Raw genomic sequence first — 14,120 nt, forward strand, 5'->3', positions numbered from 1 at the left:
GGATGGAGGATTGGATGGAGAGAATGAGTGGGATGGAGAAAGGAAGGCAGGGAGGAAGGAACGAAGAGAGGAAGGAACAAAGGAATGAAGGAAGGACTGTAGTATAATGAACATGAAAACAGATGATTACAGCCAGCAAAGTTCACTGCTAGAGAGAAATTTTATAAAAGAATAGGTATTTGGAAATTTTCATTTGTTTGATTTTAAAGGAGAATACTAATAACCTCTTTTTTAAATATTTAAAAAAAAAGATAAAGATGGAAAGCAGTGAATTACAAAATGAAGGACGGATAGTGAAAAATTAGAATAGACAAGACATAGTATAATTCCGAACAAAACAGCACTCAGAAAGCAGAGGCAGGCAGATCTCTGAGTTTGAAACCAGCCTGGTCTACATAATGAATTCCAGGACAGCCATGGCATTGTAGAGAGACCCTCTCCAAAAAGAGAAGGAAGGAAGGAAGGAAGGAAGGAAGAAAAGAAGGAAGAAAGAAGGGAAGGAAGAAAGAAGAAAAAGAAAAAAAGCATGTGGAAGAGAAAACGTGCACTATACTTGGTAAAGTTGAATAAAACACCTTTATTCAATATTAAACTACTGAAGTCAAGAGGAGCTAATGAATACTATGGGAACATGAAAAAACTGATATAAATAAGAGAACCAAACCAACAAGAATAGATGGCAAAAATATATTAAATTTATATTACACAGAGTACAGAACTTTTACATGATCAAAATATAAAATATGTAAAGCAGGATCAGCAAGACGGTTCAGCGGATAAAGGCAATTGCAAGTATCTTATTAATTAATGAGTAAACACTGTGATCTGACTCTAGAACACCAAACTGCCTATCCTTAATGATGGTCAGGGACACAACGATCATAAAGAATTACATGCCTTTATGTACCACCACAGTATCAAATTTAAGTCGGGTGACTGTAAGCATGACTCTCCACATCCTGTCACTCATAGGTCCAGTTTGTAAACTTGAGTCACTTGGACCATCACAGGTGCACATCTGAAGAGTTGCCAGTGGGGATGAAGTCAGAAGATGGAAAACTAGTCAGCTGTAGAGCAGAACTTTAAAGAAGATATAGCAGGAGGCACTTGGGAGATGGCAAACTCTTCCACTCACCATCTGGAGTGATGGGTACATGATTTTTTGCATTGTTCTAAGGTTGAAATTTTAGAGATAAAATATCATTCTTTTTTTTTAATTGAGTTGGTAGTCAGTTGGAGACATTCCATCATGGTGTGTCTGGCCCACCCCGCACCGGCGGTCACAGGCCCAGGTCAGGCAGGCGCTAGGCTACAACACTGCTGTCTATGGAGGACACTGTGAGACCCACAGCCACTGGGACTGTTTGCCAGGCCCCTGCATCCACAGAGTTGTTCCCCAACAGTGACTACAGGACTCCCTGCCTGCAGCAGTCCAGAGGGACTTCAGCAGCCTTGGAGCCAGGGTCTTCTTAGCACCCATAATAAAGGTGTTTCAGTGTTTCAACAGTCAGTGATGCCCTGTTAGTACATGCTGGCTGCATCCGTCCTGGATGTCCCTAAGCAAACGAGCACATGTGCAGCAGGGTGCATGAAGAGCCTCTCGCCGTGAGCAAAAAGAAAACAACAGCAGGAAAAGGGGGTGCATAAAATATGGTGAATTGATATAGTGTGTTACTCAACAGTAAGAAAATAAGCTACAACTGGAAAGATGGCTCAGCAATAAGAGTACTGGCTACTCTCCCCAAGGGCCTGGGTTCAATTCCTAGAATCTAAGTGGCAGCTCACAACTGTCTCTAACTCCAATCCTAGGGAGCTCTGACAATCTCTGGCTTCCATGGACACCATGCACACATGTGGTACACAGACACACATGAAGTCAAAACACCCATATACATAAAACAAATAAATAAAGACACTGTGAACGGTCAACAAACAGAATTAAAGGTGAAACACACGAAATGGTAGACACTATGAGCCTATTCACACAAACTTACTAATAAACAAAACTAAGCTATTAGTAGGAAAAAATATGTAGTAAAAAATCACAAACTGCAAGGAAATTATCAGGGTGTAAAAGAGAAGAATTAGTAAATGGGAAGTTGCAGAGCAATTGAAATACCTCTACTTAGTAGTTATTTGTAACTCAGCCTTATACAATTAATGCACTTTCTCTATTCAATATATCGTAATAAAAGATAAGAGCTAATTTTTAAAAAAATCTCTTGGTGCCAGCTGGGAGCAATGGGTTTGTGGATGACTATGACAGGACAAATATCACAGGAGTCAGGCAGGGTTGTGATAGGAGAAGCAGCCAACAGGAATGCTATTTACTCAGAGTTTTCAGCACAGGACACAGAGTATTCTGGGTAGAGGTGAAAGGCCAGTCAGAAAGACACTTCCAAAGCAAGCTTCCCAAGCAAGGAAAATGGGCACCAAGGGAAAAGTAAGTAAGCAACCTACATCTGCATTTAGCTTGTTTCTGTTGTGTCTTTACACATTGGCTGAAGATGCTTCCTTCTGGGCTACACTCAAGGCACAGTGATTTAAAATCAACTAAAGGGACTGGAGTAGTTCATAAGCTAGAATACATTCTAAGGAAAACAACTCTGCATTTGCTCAAGTATCTTCTAGGGTACTCACACATTATTTAAATGGGGGGGGAGGGCAGGGAGAAAATTAAGTTACCTACACTCTATCAGTGCAGAGAAATTGAAAGGATGGGACAAAATAGATTGCAAAATGCTGTGAATATGACTTCATGGAGGACACCCAAAGGCTTTAACATAAGGAGAAAGAAAATTATAAAAGTATAAATGGATTTTTTTGTCTTACTTGTATTTTGAAATTTCTTGTATGAATGTACATTATGTTTGTAATATGAGAAAAAGCAATTTAAACCATAATTAAATATTGCACAGAACAATTGAGAAGCAGGTTATCAAATGGTCAAGAAAATGGATACCAATAGCACAGGCAGTAGTAAGGACAAAAGATTATAGATATTGAATTTTCTTCTGACTTTACTTATATTTGAAATTAAAAATGTAATTTGAGACTAAGAAACTTAATGTAGGAATTAATTGTAAAACTTTAGGTGTTTTGTTTCTTTTCATGCACTTTAACTCAATTCTTAGAAAAAGAACAATTTTTATTTAACTTACACTCTACTGATTGTGTAATTGACTGTCTCACTTCCCAGATTTTTTTTTAATCATCTGAAGACTTTGGTCAATCCCAAGTTAGCAGATTTAGAATTGAACTTTCTTCTAACAGTTAGCCCAATGACTATACTCTAGTAGCAAATCATATCTAGGCAAATGACCTGGGCTCAGGTACTTTAGAGCTGGTTAAAAATGCCTATTGACTATCAACCAAACTTTAAGCCTTATAAGTATATCTTCTCTGTGATAGAGGTAAATATGTAGGCATAGTATTAGGGTAAATTTTTATGTATTTGTTTGTTCAAAATATAAAAATTACAATGGCTATAATGTAGAAATTAGCATATGCTAAAGCATCTTCCCCTGAAAATAACACAAGTATCTAGTCACAAACTCCTGTTTCGTATCACCATAGCATTGACCTTTTTTGGACAAAACCATCTTATTCTATCTTTCCCTCCTTCTCCCACCACTACTCTCCTTCTCAACTCTCTCCTCTCTCCTTCCTCTGTCTTTCAGGTTATTACATGCAAGGCAGCCATCGCCTGGGAAACAGGCAATCCCCTTTGCATTGAAGAAGTTGAAGTGTCTCCCCCTAAGGCTCATGAAGTTCGAATTCAGGTGAGTAGGGACTTGGCTGAGCAATACAGACTTGACTCTGAACTGGATATTGACTTTCTCCTATGGACAGCTATAGTTTAGAAGCAGACTTAAAAAGATGCATTGTCTTATGTCTTGGTTGGGGTTTCTATTGCTATGAAGAGACACCATGACCACAGTAACTCTTATAAAGAAAAACATTTAATTGGAGTGGCGTGCTTATAATTCAGAGATTTCGCCCATTATTGTCATGACAGGAAGTAAGGCAGCACTCGGGCAGACGAGGTGCTAGAGAAGGAGCTGAGAGTTCTTACATCTCGACTCACAGGCAACAGGAAGTGATCTGAGAAACTGGGTGTGGCTTGAGCAAATATGAGACCACAAACCCCACCTTACAGTGACACACTTCCTCCAACAAGGCCACGTAGACCTATGTTCTCACAACTGCTTGGTATAAGTTCTCTCCTGCCTTTCACCTTTGATGTTTCCTCTCCTACTAACAGTATCACTAACACTGTAAGGGTTTTTTCCAGCAACAATGAAATTTAGAAAATTAAACTGCATTCCAGGAATAGAATAATATAACATGGTAAATGATATATGTCCCTTTTTTCAAAATATAATTTTTTTACTGAAGACTAAGATGGTTGTAACACTTCATGGTGTCACTGGGCCTAAGAACACAGCTATAGAGCCACAGCTGAAATCTGTGTTGCTTTGTAGGTAATCGCCATGTGTGTGTGCCCCACTGACATCAACGCTACCAATCCTAAGAAGAAAGCTCTCTTTCCTGTAGTCCTTGGCCATGAGTGTGCTGGAATTGTAGAAAGTGTTGGGCCAGGAGTGACCAACTTCAAACCAGGTGTTTTACCTTTTGATTTCAATGAACTAGCGATTCCCAGCCTTCCTGCGATGGCTCCTCACAATTGACTTTGCTTTTTGTGCTGTCTGGGCTTTGCTGACAGAGTTCATCTTTCCTAAAGGAACACTGACACAAACCATCTGTCATGGCATAACAAGGAAACAGACTGTTTGAAACCAGAATAGCCTAAAAAAAAAAAAAAAATCCTAGAAATACAGCCATGTTATTTATGTAAACAGAGAAATTGTCCTATGAAGCAAAGCTGTAGGGTTAGTGTAAAATGAAGCTTGCGTGGCTCACAACTATTTCACAAATACTTCCTCTATGTGAAATGGAAATTTACTTTATGGTTATGTAAAGAGTGACAGTTTGCAGGAGGCTTAAGGGAAAGGCATCACACACATATCAATTTCAGTCAAAGTGTTTGGGAGTTCAGGAGATAAAACACAATACCCTGAAGCGTGCCAGTGGCTCATCATGTTGTGTAACATATACAGTGTATACTGGTGTGAGTCTCTGATGAGCCATATCACCCCTCCATCCAAACTTGAAGGCACAATAGTATTCTCCACTCCAAGTATGAGCACTGAAGCAGATTGCTCCCCTCAATACCTGCATTGTTAAAGGTGTGACCAGTGTCTACCTTTAGTCCTGACTCTCCCATCTACTAGCTGTATGACTGGGGTCAGTTACATTTTTTGTGACTGGACTTGGATTTTTCTATTCTAAAATGGCAGATGTGAGAAGTAAAACATAAGCAATGTTTTGGCTGCCACACACTAACTGCTGATCACGCGTGAAATTATCATCTCATTGGGCGTCAAAGAACCAAATAGGAACTGGATGAAGAGCTAGAAAATGAATCAGAATGGTACAACATAGGCAGTAATACAAGGCTCTACCTCTAGCCTACATGTCTCAGCTCTTCTGTCCTACTGGGATGCTCTCTATTCCATACAGAGTGTTTGGGAAGGCAGTAAACAACAGTCATACTCAGAGACTTTGGTGATCATATTCCCAGCCAGAACCATACACCTCTTAATACCAGTATAGGCTGTTACCTTGGCTGCCACGCAGATTAAGAAAGACAAAAGTACAGTACTTGAAAGAACCCACAGTCTTCTATTCTACTGAAATAGTATATTTTTGTTGAATATAAAATGTATACTACAAAAAAAAATGGTGTTTTCTACTATTTATCTCAGAGAAAGTTTTTTTATGGCTGGAAATCAAACCTGAGACCTTTGCATAAATAGGCAAATTCTCTGCCAACAATTCGTATGCTAGCCACACTTCAGAAACTATAACTGCATCTTAGGTACCATCTAACATACGGCCTTTCTTTCTAGGTGACAAAGTAATTCCATTCTTTGCACCTCAGTGTAAAAAGTGCAAGTTCTGTCTGAGTCCTCTTACAAACCTCTGTGGGAAACTCCGGTAAGCCCTCCACTGTTAATAAGAGTGAGAGGAGTCTTGTAAGTCATGTAGCTTCTTTTTTCAGAGATGATTAATGGATAGCCCAGTCAAATTTGAAGTTTTTTGATGTATAAAACTTCATAAATGGAACTACTCCATCAATAGGCAAAATGTAACCGAAATCTGTCTAGATTGATTATATGTAATTTCTGCACAGTATTCTGTTTAGGAAATACATCACTGTATATACTCAGGAATCTTGCTCCAATAAAGGAACGTAAAGATTTTTTTGAAAAAATAAGTCATTTGGCTTATAAGAACAATAAAAAACCATAGTCGTGTCCTTCAATAAAAGAATAGGTTTATTTGCTGCTATATAATAACACAATGAAATACCATATAATGAAAATAGTTAGATTTAAAATATACATACTAACCTATTTTACACACGTTAAGGGAAAGGAGCAAGACATTAAAAGACATCCTATATATGTGTCACAGAAAGACAGTACCAAATTTAAGGTTACATGTGTATGTAACAAAAATATGAACACATCACTGGAATGATAAATCCCAAGTTAAAATTGTATCTACTTTTAGGGGGAGTGAGAATGAGTATGTAGAGTTACATTAGTTTACGGTAGGGCAACACAGCTTCAGGTACTGAACCCAGATTTTCACACAGACACAACAACAGTTGAGAATCTTAGTCACCTAAAACTGATGTATTTGTCCTGAATGCTGATTGAAGCTTGTTATTTAAGAAACTAAAACCTGGGCTGGAGGGATGGCTCAGCTGTTAAAAGTGGTCACTAGTACCGTACAGGACTTGGGCTCAGTTACCAACATCTACCAACATCACTAGCCACCTATAACTCCAGTTCCAGGAGATCCAGTGCCTCTCCTGGCCTCTGTGCCACATACACACATGTGACACATATACATTCACGCACATACACACACGTAATAAGCAAATAGTTTACAAACCGTTTTACTCATATCCATGCCTCTGTTTCTCATCTATAGGAAGATACTAATGTCAGTTTGTAAGGTTGAATTAAAACTATACTTTTTTGCAAACTGTTAATGAAATTATGTATTTAGACAATGGCTATGAATTCTAGTAGTATAAAAAGAGAAATTAATAAGATGTATCACACCACCTTTGAAGTATCCCCCTCCAAAAAACATGAAATATGAATCAGACGTTTCAATAAAAACTTCTAATTTAAGAGACAATGCTGAGACAGAGAAACAGATTAAACCAGCTTTTAGAACATTCCCAGCAACACTGATAAGGACAGAAATTCTAGGGGACCAACAACTCTAGCTTTCCACAAGGAAATTACAGTGTGGTGGGTATAAATTTAAAAAGACATCTTAGTAAAATGCAATGTGCCAACTTAAAGGAATCCTTTAGAAATATGAATACCTCAATACAGATCAGACAGTGTGATGTGGGAGAAGAGTTGTGTATTGCAGAGTGACAAGTGAAGTTTGACTGGACAGGACATGACATAACTAAGCTGGAAGGTCACTGAAGTACATGGAAGGTCATTGTATTATTCTATTTTTAGTTTTACTTGAACTTCCTAGCAGGGAAAAAAAATATTAACAGTATAGCCTTACAAGAGCATCTGGCACGCAGAAAGAACTCATCAGTAGTTTGTTGGTACTAACACTAAAATAGCTCAAAAATACTATGTATGGTGTGAAAAGTACAAATTATTTTCCCAACTTTTCCTTAGATTCCATAAAAAGTTCACTGACAAATATATGATATCCAATATCTCTTCTTCACTGTGTCCTTTTCTTTTTCTAGGAACTTTAAATGCCCCAATATTGATCAAGAGCTCATGGAAGACAGAACAAGTAGATTTACCTGCAAAGGAAAACCAATTTATCATTTCATGGGAGTCAGTTCATTCTCTCAATACACTGTAGTTAAAGAAGCCAATCTTGCCAGGGTCGATGACGAGGCAAATTTGGAGAGAGTTTGTCTGATTGGATGTGGGTTCTCATCGGGCTATGGGGCTGCCATCAACACTGCCAAGGTACATCATTAAATGTTATGTTGTCTGCAAACAGAGGTTACTGGGAGACAATGTTGTATAAAGGAGTTAGGATTGTCCTCACAATCTGGCTACACTGCTTATTGCCACTGTAATTAGCTGTAGCTTTACTGCCTCTGTAATTTTCTGTTTTCACAGCCTGGGGATTGAAACCAAGGCATTGCACCTGCTAGAAAATGCTATACCAAAGAACTACATCTCCAGTTCAGCCTCTGTGATTAGATGTCGCTAAATAATAGAATCAATAGCTGTGAGCACATTAAGTTATATTGCATATATAAAACTTTGGGTTAGTAAGCTACATATAGATGTGCCCTGATTTAAATAAAGTTCATCAAAACATGACTCCTAAATGGAGAAACCCTACCTATCTTATTTAGTCACCCAGCTTTCTCCCTGATTCTATAGATTATTTTTCCTCAGTCAATAAGAATTTGCCCATTTCCATCCTCTTGTGGTTTCAAGAGAGTATGTTCTTGAAAGATGTGTTCCTAAAATTATATTAGAATTTGAATGCTCTTGCAAGGCTAGATTACAAGAGACAAGACAGCTTGAAATTGTTTGCAAATGATGCCTGAGGTAGATGCCTCAGACATCCCCGAATAACTGACTCCACTAGATACATTAGATATAAGTCATCTATTGCTAACTATGTAGTTGGATTTTTTCTTCCAGCTGCCAGCTCATAAACAATGACACAGAGATTTATTATTAATTCTGAATGTTCAACCTCAGCTTAGGTTTGTCTCACTAGCTCTTATAATTTAAATTAACCCATTTACTTTAATCTATGCCCTGTCATATGCTCATTGTCTCTTCTCTCCATGCTGCTTCCTCTGCATCTGTCTTTCTTCTCCCACCTCTCTCTGTCCCTGGAAGTCCTAATCAACCTCTTCTGCTTAGCTATTAGGCTATTTAGCTCTTTATTACACCACTCAGAAGGTGCCTTAGTAAAGACACATCCTCGTGTAAACAAATATTTCTTAACATTTCTATCTACCTATCTATCTTCTATCTATCATCTGTCTTTCTATCATTTATCTATCTACCTATCATCTGTTCATCTGTAGCTCACTCATTCACTCTCCCACCAACACCACCACCACTACATCTACCAGGCTTCCCTCAAACCCATGGTCCTCCTGACTTTGCCTTCCAAGTGCCAGAATCACAGGCATGAGCCCACCATGCTGGACTTCCCGAATTTAGATTTTGATGGGTTAGGTTTTCCTTTAAACATTTTATCAAATGTATTTATTTTATGTGTCTCATGTTTTGCCTGCATGTATATGCACCATGAAATACATGTGCCTGTGGAAGAGGGCATCAAATCCGCTATAACTGGAGTTAAAGATGGTTCGCGGTTTCCATGTAAGGGCTAGGAATCAAACTTGGATCCTCTGCAAGAACAGAAGGTACTCTTAACTGCTGTTCCCTCTTTCCTGTCTCCTGGATGATTTTAATCAATAAAAATTATACATGGAGTATAATGTGATGTTCAGATAGATGGATAGACAGAGATAGATAGATAAATCGATGATAGATAGATACACTGTCAAATGATAAAATAACATATCTATTTCCTCACAAAATTACCTACTATAATAAAAACCCTCGACTTGTATTCCCTTTAATATTTAAGCATAGATTAGCTGCTGGTGATAGTCACCAGTCTGTGCAGATTTCCTCAGATGTTTTGGTATTAGCACTGAGGTGGATGTATATTTGCAAATATATTTTCCCATTTCTTAGGTTTTCTCAATTCTGTTGGTTGTCTCTCAGTTATGCAAAAAATTATTAGACTAATATAATCCCATTGGTCCATTTTTCTTTTGTTTCCTATGCTTCAATTCTTTGTTTTGTTCTGATTTTTAAACAGGACCTCACTAGGCCTACAATTGCCTTGTTTGATCTTATGATCTTTGCCCCAGATCCTAGCTCTTTAGAATGAGATCCAAGAAATCACTGTGCAGATTGTGGCCATGAATACTTTCCATTATGTTTCATCTAGTGGATTTTTATAACTTTATCTGTTTCATTTGTCTTTAACCCATTGTGAGCTGAATTCATATATGGTATAAGCGTCAGTTGGACATGGTGGCACCTGCCTTTTGATCACTGAAGGGCACAGGCAGATGGATCTCTGTGGATTTGAGGCTACCCCCGACCTGCATAGGGGAGTTCCAAGAGAGCTAGTAGCTGCATAGAAACCCTTGTCTCAAGAAAGAAAGAGATAGAAAAAGAAAGAAAGAAAGAAAAGAAAGGAAGGAAGGAAGGAAGGAAGGAAGGAAGAAAGAAAGCCTATTTTTTTTTCTGCATGTTATTATCAGTTTTCTCAGCAGGATTATCAACATCCTGTCTTTCCTCATTGCATAAACTAAAAAGATGTGCAACATCTGTGCTCCTTACTAATTAAGTTTCCAAATTAGGTGACACCAATATGTCGCTTGGACAGATTTTATCTCCTCTTTTTGCTCATTCTTTAATCTAAACAGTTAATCTAAAAATACTAATTAAGCTTCCTCTGTGACATATTTTCTGCTACTCTTCTAAGAATTTGTGCCAACTACATGCTTTCTTCTTACCATACTGTGCATTGCGTCTATTTCTTAAGTCAAGTGAGAAGCTCTTCATCAAAGACTTGGTATACATGAGTCCTCAATAATGTTGGAGATTAAACAAGCCTCTGCCAACACTGGCTAACACAATGGCTCATGCCTGTATTCCCAGCATTAGAGAGACTGAGGTCAAAGGATCACTATGAGGCCAACATAAGCTAAATAGTGAGTTCCAGGTCAGCCTGCTTTACAATGCAATGCCCTGATTCAAAACCAATTCAAGAAAGGGGGTGGTATAAACTAGTGTGCATGGTAGCTGTAGTGTTGTGCACTATAATTGATTTCTGATTAAAGAATCAAAAACAGTTCCAGGGGAGAGAGTGCTGTGGTGTTTGAGGCCTAGAAGGACAGGGTATACTTTAACTTATCTGAATTTGAGGACAAGTACACTGGCTGAACTCACCGAGACATTTCTCAGACACAGAAGAGTGCCACCATATGGCTATTGTGGAAAATCATGGAAATTAAGCTGAAAGGTAAATAGAGTCACCAAAACTCTCACCAAGTGTGGCATCACATGCCTGTCCTACACAGCACTGTAGAGAACTGAGACAAGATGGACCCCAAGCCCAAGGCCACTGTGGCCTAATAGTGGGACCATGTCTCCAACCAGTGAGGAGCATCCTTCAGTGCCATGCAAAGACATTCAGACTTCATCCCACCTCCCTAGTGACAATTTAGAATAACCAAGTGCATTTATAGAAATGTTAATGGTTAATGGTCTCTCAAAAACAACTGTGCAGCAAAATAAGGTCCATTAGAACCTTATTTACCTCTGACCCAGTCTCGGAGGGGGATGCTCCTTTAGACTACTGGGCTTTTTTTAATTGTTTTCTAACATCACTGAAGGGCAAGGTGAGATAACAGGATTCCTTCCACTTGGGTTTGCTCCTTAAGAACTGCTGTGTCAATGGCCCTGAATAATTGTACAAATTTTGGTAGGAATGCACTGTCTTCACAGTGGAGGGTTTCACCACTGGATACATCATAGCTTTATAGCAGGTACCCTTACATCATGTGTCTGAGTTATCCCTCTCCTCCCCTGAAAAGGGCTGTGCAGTAGCTTTAAGTCACCCTGTACTTGTCCTGCCCTGCAGGTCACCCCTGGTTCCACCTGCGCTGTCTTCGGCCTGGGCTGTGTAGGTCTTTCTGCTGTAATTGGGTGTAAAACAGTAGAAGCTTCCAGAATCATCGCTATTGACATCAACTGTGAGAAATTTCCAAAAGCTAAGGCCCTGGGAGCCACTGACTGCCTTAACCCTAAGGACCTAGATAAACCTGTCCAGGATGTCATCACTGAACTGACCAACGGAGGTGTGGATTTCTCCCTTGACTGTGCAGGAACAGCTCTGACCCTGGTATGTGGATTTCTCTCCCCATCCTCAGGCCATGCATCTTACTTCTAATGTTTCTCTAATCACCAAATAATAAGGGAAAGGAGCCATGTTAATAACAGTAGATATCTTTCTTAATATTAATATTTTCAAAGGCCAGAAAGAAAAGAATTGTCAGCTACAACTCATCTACTCCCCTTAGCCACACCTTTGGTCAACGCTCACTGCTGTGGCTTCTCTGTTAGGTCTGCTTCATGTCACTATGATGAAATACCTGTGGGTTTTGGTGCTTATTAAGAGAAAGGGTTTATTCTGCTTACATTTTGGAAGCTGAAAAAAATCTAAACAGCACAGGGCCAATCCCCTCCTGCAACACCACACATGAAAGGGATCATGATAGGAACATGTGTATCCATTAGGCCTGTTAAAGATCCCAACCAGTTACTAACATTGCCACATGGAATACCAATGCATGAATCCTTCAAGGACACTGTCAGACCAAGTCTAAGTCAGAGCACTTCCCAAATGCCAGTGTGGTCTCTGAGCTCAGGCCTCCAAGATGACCAGCATGCCACTTATTTCCACGTGCTTGTTCTTTTGAGGGCTCAGGAAAATAATATTTTCCAAATTTGTTCTCCACAATGATTCCAATTATTTCTCACAGGTAACTTGAGGGTTCCTTTATTTTTACTTAGCTATGGACGTGTCCTCCCCTTCTATCAAGTCAAGTAAAATTGTGTGACGCGCCACCCATCACAGCTGGCTGCCTCCGTAGTTTTTGACTGTGGTAGTGCCCAGCTTTATTCTTCAGTAGATAACCACCTAGTTTGTACTCTTCTCACAACACTAATTTCAATTTTTGTTTGTTTTGGGATGAAGTGACCCCCAGCTAAGTTATTCATCTTTCTGTTCCTGTTTCCCTAATGTGGGTGACCACAGTTGGTATGTTTTTCCAAGTGAGTGACACTGGTTACTAACTCTCCTCGGGGGTGGAAAAGGGGTAAAAAGCTATAAAGAAACAGACTTCATGTTATTTCCTTCCCTGGGTATTATCTGACCAGAACATTCCCTGGAAGAATGGAGCCAGGAAGGAAGCAATTCAAAAGCCCCACACAAGCCGCCTAACAGCATCTAGCAGGCTGTTGGTGCTGGCAAACATTGACTTTAAGGAAGACAGCGCTTATTCAGGGTTTCTCATGTGTGCTGTGCCCTGTATTCTGCATTTCCCCAGCATGCTGCCTATAGTCTCCACATCTGTTCTGTACTTCCTTCCCACAGCTCAGTTCTTACAGGAAAGGCAACCCACCCACCACATTTTTTATTTATTATGATAGCTAGCATTAGACTTTGTCTTAGTTAGGGTTTCTATTGCTGTGATAAAACACATGACCAAACACCATGGAGAGTGAGAGGGGTTTTCTGGCTTACATTTCCACATTATAGTCCATCATTGAACGAAGCCAGGAAAAGCTCACAATAAATGGGCAGGAACCTGAGGCAGGTGATGACGAGGAAATGGGCAATGTGAAGCCAAACAAAGATTTTTGTAAAGTATCACCCCAAAATTCAAAATCAAGTTGGCCATGATGTGAAATCAAAGTCTAAACTTGTCTTCTATATGAGTCTCAAAAAATTTCATCTGTCTGTCGCTCTATGGTCTCACATGAAGTGACCTCCACACTGAAACTTACATTTTCCAGCCCTTAGCAAATTTACATCACATCCCTTAGATTTACAACGTTCTTCATCTCTAATGGGATTAGCTTATGTCTAGGTCTTTGGCCACTTCCAAGTGGAGACTCAGCAATCAAGGAAGTTCAAACCATGGCTCACAATCTCAACAAGGCAGATATACCATGAAGGATAACCAAGATAGCCATAGTATAAAAACAAATGTAGAGAAACAAAGTATTCTTTTCTAGTATTTTTGCTCAATTTTAAATAGCATTTGTCCATAATTATCCCTACATAAACCTACATCTGAAGCTGCATCATTTCCCAGGTTTCAGAATCACTTAATAGCTCTCTCTCATACTTTTCAATATTTTGATCCCAGG

The 14,120-nt window shown here is 39.2% G+C and overlaps 1 protein-coding gene across 1 annotated transcript; it reads left to right on the plus strand.

The window, feature by feature from the left end:
* Positions 1-3,353: 3,353 nt before the first annotated feature.
* Positions 3,354-13,609, plus strand: LOC127217125 (all-trans-retinol dehydrogenase [NAD(+)] ADH4-like; the record flags this gene model as incomplete). Its single annotated transcript, XM_051178005.1, has 7 exons — positions 3,354-3,413; positions 3,681-3,782; positions 4,485-4,623; positions 5,973-6,060; positions 7,862-8,093; positions 11,827-12,087; positions 13,507-13,609. Coding segments are annotated over exons 1-7 (985 nt in total), but the record flags the coding sequence as incomplete, so codon positions are not given.
* Positions 13,610-14,120: the final 511 nt, after the last annotated feature.

The sequence above is a fragment of the Phodopus roborovskii genome, unplaced genomic scaffold (genome assembly GCF_943737965.1).
Source record: "Phodopus roborovskii unplaced genomic scaffold, PHOROB, whole genome shotgun sequence".
In the NCBI taxonomy this organism is placed as follows: domain Eukaryota; kingdom Metazoa; phylum Chordata; class Mammalia; order Rodentia; family Cricetidae; genus Phodopus; species Phodopus roborovskii.